The 16,646-nt window shown below is 37.5% G+C and overlaps 1 protein-coding gene across 1 annotated transcript in view; it reads left to right on the top strand.

Moving 5' to 3' along the window:
- The window catches only part of TBC1D5 (TBC1 domain family member 5), a 265,333-nt gene that overhangs the window by 139,217 nt on the left and 109,470 nt on the right, over nucleotides 1-16,646 (top strand). Inside the window, exons 8-12 of the mRNA XM_088521207.1 lie at nucleotides 71-173; nucleotides 6,320-6,408; nucleotides 7,396-7,446; nucleotides 7,535-7,604; nucleotides 14,285-14,457. Of these exons, the coding sequence (XP_088377333.1) occupies nucleotides 71-173; nucleotides 6,320-6,408; nucleotides 7,396-7,446; nucleotides 7,535-7,604; nucleotides 14,285-14,457 (486 nt within the window). The remainder of the gene's footprint in view (nucleotides 1-70; nucleotides 174-6,319; nucleotides 6,409-7,395; nucleotides 7,447-7,534; nucleotides 7,605-14,284; nucleotides 14,458-16,646) is intronic.

Below are 16,646 nucleotides of genomic sequence, written 5' to 3' on the forward strand. Positions count from 1 at the left end.
CTGTAGCAGATCAGTGACGAGGTTTTTGTGAGCTATGTAGTTTACCTTTGCTGCATTTCTTCCCTTTCAGGTTTCCTGAAATGCAGTATTTCCAGCAAGAGACTGTGAGGAAAATTCTTACAGATGTTCTGTTTTGCTATGCCAGAGAAAATGAGCAGTTGCTTTATAAACAGGTAATGAAAATACTGTACAGGTGGCATTCATTGAGTCAACATTTTCTGTACAGTTTTACAAATGATTGAGCAATAATGCAGTTCTGTTGTATCTGAAGTTATATCATACTGCGAAAGTAATCAGAGAGCTACTTCTCAGCTGCAAGAAAAGTAAGGTCATGGAATAACATATGCTTTTTCCTTATAAGACGTTCCCTCAAATTGTTTCCTGTAAGGTCAATGAGTTGTCTAACTTTGAATTTCTATAGAAAGTACATCTTTTTCTTCAGCATCTCTTCAGCGATGGTTTAAAAAAGAAGGGGGCTTTGTGTGTTTCAAAGAAGAAAGAAAGAATGCAGCAGGATGCCACTGAATAAACAACAAATAGTGTTTTTTGAAATTCAGACAAACTTCAGGATTTGAAGTTTTATGTGCTATTTTAAGTTCTTTCTCAAAGTGCTAAGGCCACACTGTACATTAAGAAATGGATCCCGTAGGATCCAAATACAATGCAGTGAAAAAGTTTCTCCTGACTGAAAAATAAGGGGGCAAGCAAATACCTCAGATGGAAAGCCTGCTCAAACTATTTTTGTTAAAATGGCAAAGATAGCCTTAAAGCTGCCCTAAGTATGCATCCATATGGGATGAAGATTAAACATTTGTTCTGAAGGTTTTTAATCAAGTATAAATTTGATACTAAATTCCCGTAGCAAGGCCAATATGCAGAGCTGTAAACCAAAATATATCTGTATTTATGATCCCCGGTTATTAACTGTAGTGAGACTGGAGACTGATAGATTGAGGGATCTGTGTGCCTAGACAAAGACTAGCCTGTAGAGCAGCAAACTTTAGGTAGACTTTTTTTTTTTTTGACAAAAAGTACGGTGATTCAGTAAATATATATATTTTTATAGCACATTGTGTGCTTTCAGGCATGGTCTGTGACCACCATGTCCTCAAGCCAGGAAGCTGGTTGCATTTCTTGAGAAGATCAGCACATATGAGTTGAAGGAACAGTTACTTCTGAAAAAACGTCTTAGAGATAATGCCAAAAATCAAATACGTAGTTAGGAAAATATTGGATCTCCATCAGCTGTTTCTTTTTCATGTTTCACAGACTGTGAGCAAGGAATAGTCCTGCACTGCAACCACAGAAAAGATGAGGTGTGTGACGAGCTGTACTTTGAAGGGCACTGCTAAAGAAAACACTTGAGCAGTATTCAGCCTCCCTTTTCTAGTGAATATAGGCCAGAGTACTGATGATGGGAAAACGGAAGAACACATTCCAGCTAATTTAGTCTATCATTTATTGAACAAGAAGTATTATTTTTCTCTTTGATATGACTTAAAAGGACTTAATTACCCTCTGCTCATATTTAAAATCCTCTAGGTTCCTTACCAAGAAATAATACCTTTCTACATAAGGATGGAATATTTAGCTAGATCAAATTTAACAAAAAAAAAGCCCTGAGTTTCATCACAAGCTGTTAAAGCTATTATTTTGTACTAGGTGACACCCCGTTTAACATAGACCATATTGTTAATAGTTATGGGATTTTATTGAATTAATGAGACTGTTATCATGTAGTAGAATGTCTTGCTGAGTTAATTGAAACTGCAGAGATTATATAAATGGTATTAATGAACTTTGACTGCCTGATGCCTCAGCTTTAATAAAGACTGCTTGGTGGGCTAAATGAACATAGGCAGATAAAAGAACAGGTTCAATTTTGCAAGCCTACAGGCTGTTGACAAAGAAAACTTCTTCACCTCTGCTTTTGGCTACTGTAGCTTGAGTAGTGCAGCAGTTTGATGAGAAGGTTGCTGCAGGACTAAAGAGATGAGTATAGTGCAGAAAATGAAATAAATTTGGATGATGAAAAACTGTTGATTTAATATTTCTGATGAGTGTTCAGTATGTGATCCAAGTCTGACAGTATATCTCTCTGTATATACCATTTCAGTAGTCTTTCTTCAGAATTAGTTAGCAGGAAGTAGAGGAATCAGGTGATTTGTGGTGGAATCAGGACTTTTTTTTTTTTTTCTCTTTTATTCAATACATATGCTGTGGTCAGGATTCTAGTCCTACCAATTTTCATCATTGACTCACTTCTAAAAAGCCCCTGCTACAACAAAGCATAACATTTTTCTTGAAAGTAGAGGTTGCTGTTAATTCATCAGTAATAGTCACCCCTAAGCTGCTGTCTCTACAGTGACATGAATACAAAGCCTAACATAAGATGTTTGTCTTCATGTTCAGTATCCATAATGGAACTAGTCCATTAGAGAGAGATTTCCTCTCTCTTTTTGTTTGTAAGCTCCAACAAGAGTTACATTTATCAGAACAATTCTAAGATCTAGCCAATAAATGAAAGTCGGTACTTCATTTGCCATCATATGTACAGGACCTGGTGTTTCTCTTTTAAAATATTTGAAAAACTTCTAGTTTTGTGACAGTTTCTATCCTTATAAATGTAAATAGAATGTAACGGAGATTAATTTATTGAGAGAGACTTATTATTATGACATAGCATCAGCATATATTCTCACAGGAAGCAACCAATATGTTTGTTTAATATGTATATATGCATAAAAGTTGTCTTTGTAGTAGGCTTTCTGTTTTTTGACCAATCCAGTGTAACATCTTATTTGGTTGGCAAAAGATACTTCTGTCCCTTGTCAAATGGAGCGGAATGTTGTTAAGCTGTGCAACAGATTTTAGAGACTGAATCCTCACTGGGTTACTTGCATTTTTAAATAGCAGTTGTAAATATAAAATCTAAAGAGAACAGTATATTCTACTTTAAAATATGTAAAATTACTATTTGCATTCTTCTGCAAGACTGGTGCCAAAATTCTGGCTCTAGTTACAGTGAAAGGAAGTAGTGGCAATTAAGTTAAATCATTAGGCTATTGTTCACGCATAATTTGATTGTCCTTAGAGAAGTCAATATAATTTTGAAATGCATTGATTCACATTTCATTGTAGAAATGCTGTATTTCTGTTTTTCTTTCTGAACCCTAGACTGTGTTATGAAATCAATACTTTGTTGTAGCTGGGAAGTGTCAAAAATTATCTGAGTTCTGTCAACTTATTTATTAACACTAAAGAGTTCTAGTAAACTGCAGCATTGAAAAAATATGTGTATGTATATTACACTGGTGGCTTTTCTTGCCAAGCTAAAAATCTCTAAACATTTGAAGTATTCTTGTAACTGAAAGATCAGAGGTATCTTTTTGAAATCCTGGTATTTCATCATCTATTTGTTTTGTTTTTGTTGTTTGTGGGCAGCCACATTATGATTCTACTTTATTATAAAGTTGATATATTATTATGTCGAAAGAATGTATGATTTGCTTTTATCTTTTATAACTAATTCTTATTTTATGTCCTCTTTCTTTTTCTTCAGTTTGTATGTTTACAGCTTAGGTAGCAGTTTTATTAGATATTCAGGTTTTTGGCATCCCATTTCCCTTATTTCATGCTCGTATATCAGGGTGAATACACAATTAGACTTGAGGCTGTTAATCAACTGATGGCTATGAGTATGTATGAAAGTGCAGCACATTATCTACAGTTTATTTAAGTGATTTTGGCAGTTCTATTTTTCTCCTAACTCTGGACCAGAGTCTCATCTTAGTATGACCACAAGACATTCAGAAATTTTGTTGTCAGTTTGTGTCAACCAGTGAACTTTGATTTTAATCTTTTACTGTTGTTTTTGTTTTATTTCGTTTTTAGCCTTTTAGGCTTCTATTTAGCCTTCATAATCAGAAGGGAAAGAAAAGAACCCAAAACTTAAGTAGTTTTGCTGCCATTAGCTTTGCCCAGTCAACTCGCTCCACTATTGTTCCAGCCCTGCACTTGAGACTAAATCTCAGGAAATTTGATTTTCATTCCCTCAGAATTGAGTCAGCTGCTATAAATTGATATTATGCAGAGATTTTTCTGAGCACCTTTTTTCTTTCCCCCCAATACTGCTACAGATTGGAACTTCCTCTTGTGAACAGAGGAGGTTCACTAATATCCTTCAGAACACACTCAAAATAGATGAGCACCTAGAGAGAGCTTCCACGTCTATCTGGGTCCTCAACAAACAATATTCTCTCTGCTCAGTTTGGACAAAGGAAAATCTCCATTATTTCCAATAAAAGTTAAAGGATTTTTGTACTAATGGTGTTGTATGGTGCTTTTGATGAAGATATGCTTACTGAGCTTGAATACTCCTCAAATGCTACATGGAATATGACAGTATCCCCAGAATCCCCAGACCATTGCAAGTCTCCAAACCCGAGAGCACCGGACCATGTACCCGAAAGGACTTTGGCTCACATGGTCTGGTGTTCATCCCTAAAATCCATCACGCATCATGCTCTGTCAGTCCCGTGGCCTTGCTTTCAGCTGTTTCTGGCCCAAACATTTTTGGTTTTATCTTTCCGGCAGCTTTTTATGCCTTCAGCAGAGGTGTTTATTGCTGAGATAAGCCATCCTCTTACATTTGACAGGCGTGACTATCCCTGTGAGTAGGCCTGAACATGGAGGGCTTGAGGACCCTGAGGGAGAGGAGGGAGGATGAGCAGCTGGCCTCTAGGAGCTTCATAGCCGTGAAGCCCTCACACAGATACGCTGGGGAAGCAGCAAGTTGGATCCATGAGCTTGTGATATGTTCACTGCTCACTTCTGTCTGTCATGGAAAGGCTTGGAAAAGCAAGTGGAGAGGCTTCCTAGGTTGGAAATGCCATCACGAGAGCAGACCAGTTCCTCTCTGGGGGCAGCCATCCTCGGACTCCCAGCAGCAACCTGAAATGCCATGAGTTTGGTGGGCTACCCCACGTCCTTTCTGCCAACAGGACTGACAGGATGGTCTTACTGACACCCCAGCTGTCCAGCAAAAGCCCCTGGAGTTGAGACTGAACCAGCTCTAAGTGGATTTGGAGGTGGCCGAAGGCTTTGAGGCTGACGTGTGGAATTGCCACGTGTCTGGCATAATCCCCATACGCAGGCGCTGCCAGCCAAGGAGGGCAGCTGCAACCCCATATCCCTTCCATCGGTGACAGGCTTGCTCCCTATTTTTGCAAGGCTAATCCCCATCCCCAGCCTGTGTTTTCTGTAGATTCTGTCCACCTCCTGGTCTGTGACCGAGAGCCAGGCTCTCCTGACACATCCACATATGCCAGCTGGGATGCCCCAGTTCCTTCTTTTCCCAGGGTGATCATGGGGAGGGTGCTGAATGTCTCCCGCACACGAGGTTTAGCTCTGCAGGCTGTAGCTTTCCCTGTGTTGTTTTGGTGGTGGTAGCAATTGGATTGCTTTTTTCCTGAAGGAGTTACTCCTGCTTCCCATAACAAATTGAGAAACCCCAAGTAAGTGAAGGTAAATAATCTTATTTTGTTCCTGGTGAGCTAGCCCCTCAGTGGAGGTACCAGTGACTTGCCTGGATGGCCCACCTGTACTTCTAACTCCGGGCCAAGATGAATCCTCCACTGCCCACCAGTTGGCAACGTTTTTTTTTTTTTTTTTTTTTTTTTAATTCGTGCATGTTTTTACGTGCTATTATTTTGGAACATTAGCAAGTTTTCCTATGTGTTGTCTTATAATGAATTTTTTCTTAGTATTGACATAATTAAATTTTTTTAAAAAAAAAAAAAGCAGAAAGCCCTTTTTATTTCTAGTATCCATAGGAATGGAAGTTTCATTTTCTAATTTCCCAAATAGCTGCCTTTGTCTCTTCTGAAGGCTACTGTTATGCTGGTTTTGGAACATTATCAAATAAAAAGTAATTTTAAATTTCATAATTTGTCCTTATTGCAGATCTTTGTACTGTGGATCATGATTGTAATTATCATAAATAAAATTCATATTTATGAACATAGATCTTGGAGTAAACTGCCAGGTGCAGAGTTGCCTACCATAGCCAATTTGTTGTCTGCTATGTTAGAAAAGGGGAGAATGACTTGCTTCCCGTATATTATAGAAGAATAAACACTTAGATTTAATCAGAATTTAAAATAAAAGCCATTGATTATGAAACCGTTCTGTTAAGAATGTGAATGCTCATGCTTTTACTTAGGTTGCAGCTAATGTTGCTGTCTGCCTGGTTCTGAGCATTATGAGCTGCTGAATGAATGAAAATTCTCTCTGTACTTTTGTTTTCCTCCGTGTTTAGGGGATGCATGAACTTCTGGCTCCCATTGTCTTTATCCTGCATTGTGACCACCAGGCTTTCTCACATGCCAGTGAAGCTGCGCAACCAAGGCAAGCACTCTTCTGTTTGTATCATGTTAAAATCCTTTTTTTTTTTAAGTACATACATGCATACATACATTGATATGTAATATATATATATAACACATATATATTTATCCTCATAGAAGATAGGTGTTCTTTAATTCTTTGTTCATAATTAATGAGTTCTTACCAGAACATCCTTTTTTTTGGCCTTACATACAAAGCTTTTAATTTTTTTAAGCATGACTGAGCCATTTCTAGTATTTAAGCCATTTCTTTTCATTTATCTTTTTGCATTTGCTTTTTAAAGTCCAGCAATGATTAGAATCCAATTGAATTATGCTTGTCTTTGATAACCTCTTTTAGCACCCCTCATTGAGATTGTCCAAAGACAGTGTTAGTGTAAGGATGGAGTTTATTTACATGTTTGTTTTTATTCGTTACATCCCCTGAATTGCCTACACATTGCTCTTTGGTGGAAAGTAACTCAAAATAACCATGTGTATTGTAGAGCATTCTGTTCCAACCTCCTCTGAAAAAGTGGAGCTAAGCAGCAAAGTAGATGGAAAAGAGGTGCTGTCACTGATTAATTGCTGTTAAAGTACAATAAAAATACAGGCTATTAAAACAAAATAAATTAATGTTTTGATACTGCATATTTGACCGTTAACCATATTTTTTTTGTTTTGGACAAACAGTGATAGATTGTGCAGCAATCAATTATTCTAGATCAAGCATATTCAAATAATACATTGTGACATTCAGTAATTTGTTATTTGGAATAATTAGATGGTTACTTCATTGTAGTGCAGACAAGGCAGCTAATTTGTTTTTGATCTTTATAAAAAGGAAAGACTTCATTTGTTCAATGGAGTTGCTCTTTTTAATTAAAAAGGCTAGTTTTCTTATTTGCACTTTATATGAAAGTTGGCTTATAAATACATAGTAGTACATGGAGAATGCTGACCAAAAATAAACATTCACATTTGGATTGTTCACTGTTGCCTTTTTCAGTGAGGAAATGAAAGTTCTTTTGAATCCTGAATATCTGGAACATGATGCCTAGTAAGTTTTTACAACTTCCTTCACATTTAATTTACAGCTATTTGTAGTACGTTATTTAACACCAAATTTCTGTTTTTTTCCCCTTCAGTGCAATGTTCACATGTCTTATGAAAACTGCAGAACATTGGTTTTCAACTTTTGAACATGACAGTCAGAAGGTATTACTCTAAAAGCGTGCGCATAATATTTGTTAGCAAATGTGATTTTTAATTATATATTCTCTTAAACACCTTTACAGGTTGGTTCAACTAATGAAATTCCTTAGAATTTCTTCAGAATTTGGTCGTGTGAAGTTGTGGAAAGCCTCTTGGTTGAATGGGTTCTATCTGTTGAAGGAACACTTTGTAATGAAAAGTCAAATATACCTGTACAAATTCTGATGTGTGGGAGTGATGTTCTCCTGTAAATGTTTAAAAGAATGTCTGACATGGACACATCTATCGCATCTACCCAAAACATGTGCACATGCCATGTTAAATAAATGTGCATAGTTAGTGTTTAATGTATCGAGGCTTGAATTGCTTTAATTAATTGTTTTAAATCTGTTGGTCTAAATGGTCTTTAAACAATTTGCTGTGAAATCAAACCTGCGATCATAGTGTGCCTGTCATGGGTCAGGGTTCATCGTTCCCTAACCTCAGCATTTGCACTGATGCCTCTTTCTGTTGCCGCTTTCTGCTGATGCTGACCCCTTCCATCTAATCCCCACCTGTAACCATTTTGTATGCATGTGGGTTTAACAATTCCCTCTGACTATTTTGCCTTAGTCAAGTGCTCAAAATTTCTCTAGAATACTTTATTTTCATGTCAGATTTAGTTCTCTCTTTTTATCACTCTCTTTTTTGTTTCTGAAAAATTATTTATGTGATTGATAGAATACATATAAAAGACCCTAGCAAAAAATAGCCATATTACAGGTGTCTGCAAGACTTGCAGTGTGTTATATCCTGGAAGAGTTGTCCTCCAAACATGGTTTCAGCTTGCTTCAGTTTAACATTTTTTTCAGTTAGACCATGGGGTGAGTGTCTGAGCTAACAGGAAATATCAGAGTGTGTTCACTAACAGATACCTGCATGTGTGTACCAAAATCTGCACTTAAAACCTAAATTAGGGAGTACTATGGGTAGATATGTCTGCCTATTGATAACAAAAAGATGCTCACCCAAGCCCCACATAAAAGCTTCTATTTTCTTTAAGCATTTAAATATATAAGTATATATATATATTTCATTAAACATGGAGTATTGTTATCTTGGCCTAAGCTATCTACATTTATAAATTACTCCTCGGGTTAGGATTTTTACATAATTGTCAGTAACTACAGATAAAACATATGAGATACAAATTTTATGAACTTATTACATAGTCACTTTTATTCTAACAACAAAGCTGTGAGACGTTACTTCGAGACTAGCTTTTCAGATTTCAGTATATTTAAATGTATTTGTTCCAATTTCTGTGACAGAGGTGGTAAAGTTTTAGTTTGAATTTTATACTGGAAATAACTAGGTCTGCCTAGAGATTTACTGCCTAGAGATTAGAGATTACAGTGCTTGGGTAGAAGATGAAAGTTTACGTTGCCCTTTCCAGTCCCTGGCACAGCACGTGCGTTAATATCTAGTTGTTTGTTCTTGTTATTTGCAGGCATGTATAATTTTAATAATCCTGTCTTGTACATATGCCTTTTACCATCATGACTTTGAGGGCTGACTACACAATAAAGTCTGAATCCTCACAAATGAAGCAGTGAAAGCATGTGCTCTGAGAGACATGGAACATTTTATAGCCTCTAACAGTTGGTTCCATTACTCCCAATTGCCATTAGAGGAACTTCTCCAGCTCCTGGATTCCCTAGGGGTTAATGAGAGAAATCTGTCCACATTTTATACTTGCACTATGTCCTAGCCTCCCTTTACTGCAGCAGCATTTATTTTCTAAATTCATGTATGCATAAATTGCATTAGTATGGAATACCAGCCATTCCAGTTCATGCTATGTTAGGCAATATTCTGCAGCAGGATTTGGTGATTCACTTCCTAATACTTCATCTAAATTTTTCAGCCGCTTTTCGCTGGTATCCATATCTAAACTGTTCTTAGAGGGGACTGTAATGCTTTTTTGTAAACGATAAAGCAGACCTCTGAGCTGTCCTTCTATTTGTATTTTATTGTACTGCCTCCCATTTCTTTGGAATTTATCATTTATTTTCCATGTTAGCAGCAGTTGATTGAAGCCATGTGTTCACGAAATGTTTTCCAAGAATTAGAAGTTCGCAGAAAGAAAACAGGTGTTTTGTCCCATGCGGCAAGTTAGGATGCAGTGAGTCTGGGGTATCGTTACGTTTATCATATGTCCACCTAGCTTCTGCCTTTTGGAGACAGACGCCATGAGTCACTTCTAGTTAAACATTTTGACTGCTTAGATGTATTAGTTTATTTGAGCATCTTTCTGTTTGGGCTATTTCTTTCACACCAGTTTGATGTGATTTTTTGGAGCAATTTCAACTGATTAAAAGTATTGTCATATTTGCTTAACCAAGTTGCCTGACATATCACAACAACCCTATCTTATACACTCTTGTCATTTCTAAAACTTGTGCAGGGAGGGTACTGAGTCAGGAGGTGCGCGCAGTTAGTACCTTTCTCATGGATTACAGCCTCCATCCCTGCAGATTCTGTCATGCTTTGAGCAATTCTGTTAATGTGGTTAATTCCTTAGGTGCTGAGGAACTGTGTTTTGATGGACACCATCTACTTATCTTATGCTTTTTAAAATGGCAAGCCAGCATATATTACGTGATGCACTTTCCCATGCTGGTAGTCAGTCAGCCTGACAGTCAGCAATGTGTCAGTGCTGCATTATGCCAAGGTGCACAAATGTTGCGAGTGACAAATAAGTCCCGTTTTGGCACTCCTCCTTAAGATGAAACTTGCATTAGTTTTGATAATCAGATTTTTTGACACTCAAGATAGTGTTTAAAACTCTGTCATCAAATTTTGCGGAGATGGCTTTAGACCCCTGGACAGTTAATGGTGTAAGTACCAACATGGGTAACTACCCCATCTTCTCATATTGCAAGTTAAAATAGGTAGAAATGTTGTTATATTGAGATTGCTATGTAAGAATTTATGCCCATAACTGAAAAAAAAAGCCCTCAGAAATACAGGCCTTTTGGGTCATCAGTTAGAAGCACATACAGACAGCAAGCTGAAGTTCAACTCAACTGGAGTAAACCGGAATAATGCACATATCCCAGATGTTTGCCAACTGATGGAATATGCTGCATATTCAGCACAGTCTGTGAATACATAAAGTTGCAGACTTTTATGATTAGCTTCAAAAATAAATGGATATGTTCATGCAGAAAGTTATTACAGACTGGCTTTAATGTGAAGGCAATGTTATTGTATCATACCTTAAAAGTGTTTTTCTTTATATGAGATTAGAAATAATTAGTGGATATTCATTTTTTAACATTTTAACTTTTGGGATGTGACCAAAAAATAATGAAATGGGCCTAAAACTATAATATGAAATAGCATACCATGGAGAAATGAAAAACAGGTTAAAATGAAAGCTGACTAATTTGGTAACTTACTTACTTCTAATCTTAGTTTAAATGGTGATCACAGGGGACATCTTACCATAATTAAGTGTGGGATAAGGAAATTTGCCCACTTTTGCTGCATTCCTCTACTTGCTAGGGGTTTTCAGAATTGACTGCATGCTCTTACTAGCCTCCCGTACTGGTTCTTTTGAATCACAGAATGACTGGAAGGGACTTTTGGAGATCATCTAGTCCAACCTCCCTGCACAAGTAGGGTCACCTAGAGCACGTTTTACAGGATTGCATCCAAACAGGTTTTGAGTATCTCCAGAAAAGGAGACTCACAACCTCTGTGGGAAACCTGTCCAGTGCTCTGTCACCCTCACAATCGGGAAATTTTTCCTGAAATTCATGTGGAATTTCCTGTGCTTCAGTTTGTGGCACCCATCTTGAGCTTGGAGGAAGTGAATGCTTGAATATTAACCAGGTCTTTTGGGCCCCCTTCCTGCTAGTGTCATAGCCCATAGGATTGCTCCAAGTATGTCTCTGAAGAGGCCAAAGTCTTCCCTCCTGAGGTCCAGTGCTGTGTTCCTACTTATCTACGTGCTTCGTCCTCGCTGGATCCTAAACTCTACCAACTCACGATCACTGCATGCAAGGCTACCCGCAGCCTTCACACCTTCAACCAGTCCTTTATTTGTTAGTACGCGTCCAGCAGCCCACCTGTCCACATTGGCTCTTCTACCACCTGTGTCAAAAAGTTATCATCAGTGCTCAGCAGGACCTTGGGGACTGTTTGTGTCTAGCTGGGTTGCTTTTCCAGCAGATGTCAGGGCGGTTGAAATCCCCCGTGAGAACCAGGGCTCATGTCGGAGACCAAGATCATGAGGCTACCTCCAGCTGTCTGTAGAGGGTCTCATCGACTTCCTCATAGCAGCGCTGGGGTCGCGTGCACCATCCCAGCATGTTTCTGTAACTGCAGTTATATCATGGCCCTGGCACCGCACACACATCTCCAGGACCTCCCGTTTGCTTCCCATGCTGCCTGCATTGGTAAAGATTCATTCCAGGGAGCTTGCGGGTTTCCCAGGACGGGTACCAGAGGGAGTGCAATGTGGGTTTTTTGTTGTTGTTTTTTCATGATATTGGTACTGAAATATCTGTTGACACAGCAAAACAGTCAAGATTGCCGCAGCTTCTAAGGAAGAGAAGGTTTGTCTGTATTTGCTGTGGAGGACCCTTCCTCCTAGTGGCATTTGCCACTGGTTTCTGGTGGCCATACAGGCTCTTGCATTGGAGGCAACACTGGCTTCTCTTTTCTAACTTCTTGCAGCAGGGATAGAAATCTTTTTTTCAAAATCATGAATGGATTTAATTTAATCATCCTTGTGGTGGACTCCATATAAGATCACGTTTGTTTTCTCTGCATGTTTTCTGAGTTACATGCTAAGTTTCATCAACCTGTATTTTATGTGCATATGAAATGGCTCTTTTGCAAAAGTCCTTTTGTAATATTCCTTTTAATGTTTCTTCAAATGTGATTTCTTTGCACATATATCTGTGATTCACATATTCCACGTATCTGTTAGCTATGATTTCCATGATGCATTGCACTTCTGTTTGGTAGAACAGAAGGGTTCTTGAATTTATCAATAGATGCCATTTCAGGGAACTTTATTTGACAGTCTGTGAGGAAGCTTTGGTCAATTTACCAGAGTGTCTTAGAAGCTTATGGCTTGCAACCACGTTAGCCATGGCAAAACTACTACCCTGTAATGGACAGATCAGTCCCTTTGCTGCAATTGCCATAGCAAAACACCAGTTAAGTAGATTATAAGATAAAATTTATAATTGGTCAGATCCTCACATAAAAACATTTTACTTGAGATCACTGCTCCGTAACATACAATGTTTTCTGTGGTACAGAAATGAAATAATTAAGAAAGAACATTTTGGGCCAAGGAGATTGACATAAAAACAGATTTTTGATAGAAATTATTGAATATATACTGCCCACTTGAATGTGATAAATTATTCTGATTGTGAAGCAAAATATATGTAATCCTCTTTCCTCTTACAGTGCTAATACAGAGAGAATGAGGTTGAAGAGGGATAAAGCCACAAGAAACAACCTTGAGGATAGCTTATACGGCAAAAAAGTGTGTCTTTGTAACTGAATGTTAGAAATGTTCTCTTCTCTGTATTGATCCAAGTGAAGTGTTCTTTCAACAATTTTTAGGAGTAGTGCGTCTTCTGAAACTTTTAGTCCCTTGAGCTTGATAATGTTTCTATATTGGTGTCCTGGGTTAAAGTATAGAAAAGTAATAACTATTCTTTAGAGTGAAGCTTCTATGTTTGGGAACCATGCACAAGGCAGAATACAACAAAGTCTTTGCTCAGTCCTCTGAGTATTCCAATTTTTCCTCTTTTGTTTAATCTTCAGATTGTTTCTGATAGGTAAATTCTGTCTTTCCCCTATCGTTCTCTTAAAATATCTGTCCTGTTCTTTTTTGTGCCTCATACTCTTTTTACATACTTACTCCTCAGTTATGGCCATCTTTCTTGCTAACATTCTGTCTCTTTTTAAATATATTTCACTCTTCTACAAAAAAAAAAAAAAAAAAGAAAAAGTGAAGTCAAGTTCAAGGACTGTAGTAATCCAGTAGTTTTCACTTGTGTATGTGGTGTTATAGACCACTGCATGGTTTGCACAACCCTAGGTCCAACGAGCTGCTTTCTAATCCTCACTTCATCTACCTGTTCTATTTCTCTTGTTGTTTTAGAGGTCTTATGATGCTTTATTAACATTGCCTAGCTTTTTAGGTGCAGCCACAAAATTTTCTGAGCAAGTAAAGCCTGGTTAGAAAAGATTATTGGAAGAGAGATTATTTGTTGGTATGCAATTTATTGTCCTCTGAGGGCATACATCCACTACTGAGTGTACTGATGAGTACTACTCAGGTACTTTGCTTTGGACTGACTCGGGCGGCTCGTATTAAAGCAAAAATGAAGCAAATAAATGTGTCAACACTCTGTCAGAGCGTGAAAAGTAAAGCCATTTCATTTTAACTTGCAGCAGAAAGAAGGGAAGCTCGGAGCGCCTGGGGAGGGGAATCCCACGGCAGCCTCCACAGAAGTGGAGACTTGAGATTCTGCTCTTGCTGGAATTAGAAGTTAATGTTTTCAGCTTATTTGGAAGCCAATGATTGCATGAAAACTACTCTCACATAATATGACAATGAGGCTTTATGGGATGCTTATTGATATTTTTCCTGTTTTCTATGTCTGTAGGAGAGAGATGCAATGATTACGCCAATGCCATTCGCAAGGCCACAGGACGTAGGCCCATCTATTGCTATTGTAACTAAAGTAAACCAGATTCAGGATCATCTGCTGAAGAAACATGATATTGAGCTGTACATGCATCTGAACCGACTGGAAATTGCTCCACAGATTTATGGACTGTAAGTATTTACAATGCATTGATTAATTTAATTCCTTCTAGCTCTGTGTTCTTGTGTTAAAATTTTTTTTTCGTGCTCCTTAACTTCAGGAGTAGAGAAATGGGGGTAAAAAAAAAAAAAAAAAAGTGTTTCTTATCCCTTAGAAGTTAATCAATTGGAGGAGGCAATTGCAGGAAATGAAACCCTGGTGTTTATGGCAATGGCATTACCAGTACAGATATGGTCTTTTCAGCTGCCTATTAGAGAACTTAGCAAAGATGCAATGATGAAAGAACATGCAAAATGAAGTATGTTACTATACCTTCTATTTTTAGTCTTCCTGTTAAATAAGGAATGAAATAGGGCACAATAGGAATGGGCAAATCATTGGCATTGAATGAATGACTTCCTTAATTTTGTCACTAGTTTGACATAGTCAACTTTCAACTGTTGCAATAATGGGGTCTTGGATACAGGTAATACTGGTGCTGTGGGGCCAACTGAAAGCTGAAGCGCAGAGATATGAAAGTGACTCTTGCTGGAGTCATCTGAGGTAGTCCTTGTTGCATTAATCTGGCCCAGGTCTGTTTAGGTGCCTCAGCAATGTGCTCCCTCTTCTAGGAGGCCTTATTAGGGCGACTTTGCATAAGGCCTGTCCCCAAAGGCTTGCGTAGCATTGTATCCAAACCATCGTGGTGGTTCTGCTCAAGCTGGATCGATAGCCAAGGCTGCAAGTTGCGTTTAACATGTAATGATGAATTGATGGGTTTTTGAGAAAGAGTTTTGCCTTCTTAGTTTAGAATTCTAGATATACAATTCACTTTGATCATCATTTGTTAAAGATTTCGCAAGCCATATGTATGAGCGCGGTGACAGGAAAATGTGAGTTTTCAGAAAAAAAAAGTAGTTTTCTAACTTTTTGCCATGACTTAAAATTAAAGTATGCTTTGTCTTAAAAAAAATAAAAAGAAGTTTTATTTGTAGTTGTGAATTTCCAAGTGTAATTGTGAATTACATTCAACAATTCTATAGAAGCTACAGAAAGGAAGGGAAAATGAGACTCTGAATGTTAGGGCTCAATTGCAACACTTAAAGCCTAATTTGATATCACAATAAAATGGAAAAATACAGAGATATAGTACACCCTCTAAAAATGAGTTGAACTGAGAATAAGTAGTCATCTTAGACTTGCAAATAATGTATATTTAGAAGACAAACTAGGCTGCTTTTAAAAATATCATTATTCAATAATTTTGTATTTACATTTACATTTGGGTTTCAGGTAAGTTTAGAAAAGTTCCTAAGGTAATTCTACACAATTTATTTAAATAGTTTTGATATAAATGGGCTACAGGTAGAGGAAGAATATACAGAGTAAGAATAAGGTAGTAAAAGTACAAAGAAGACAGATTATCCTGTTAGTGTGTGTTTTGCATAATGTACGGTTGTGTATTTCTGTAATATCTTCACTAATCTGGAAGAGATGGCAAATGTCACTAATGAACTTCATGGGTGGTAATAAATTGGTAGGCACTATAGATACCAAAAAAAAACAAAAAAAGGTAGTGTTTCTGTTTTATGAAGGCTTATGAAAATACACAGAAAATAAAGATAAATCTCCAACATTTGCAAACAGTATTTTGGGGCAAAACTAATTTGTACTGTAGGTATTCGCATCAGTATAGCTGTATTTTGCCTTTCAGTAAGGGAAATAATTGAAAGAAAAAATAGACTTTAGTTCAAAACATGACATTTTAACAACAGAAGAACAGTGCAGTCTGGTATGGCATAAATAGAAGAACTGAGTCTGAATAAAGAAATTTACAGTTAAGGGAATGAATTATGAGAGAGAGCTTCAGGCTGACTATCAGCAAAACCTTACTAACAGGGAGCTGTTAGACTGTAAAATAATATATCAAAATTAACAAAGGGAAAGCCATCAGAATATTTTAAAGCTAGGCTTTGAAAAGCTCTCAGAAATAGATAGTATCAGAGAGAACAAGTCTGCACTGGCAAAGGAGGGAAGTAGGTTGCCTGTGAGGTCATATCTTTCTCTGATTTCTGATTTGATACAGAGGACAGGAGAAAAAGTAAGAGACAACATGACTGTGTTGTATTATTTGCACCTTTAAAGCTGTCTGGAAGCTTCAGAATACTAATTTCTGGTAGTGAACCATCTGACAGCCTCAAATGTTGGGTCTTTTCCTGTA

The sequence above is a fragment of the Tinamus guttatus genome, unplaced genomic scaffold, assembly GCF_059628265.1.
Source record: "Tinamus guttatus ecotype Peru unplaced genomic scaffold, ASM5962826v1 Tinamus_guttatus_pri_ptg000115l, whole genome shotgun sequence".
Taxonomy (NCBI): domain Eukaryota; kingdom Metazoa; phylum Chordata; class Aves; order Tinamiformes; family Tinamidae; genus Tinamus; species Tinamus guttatus.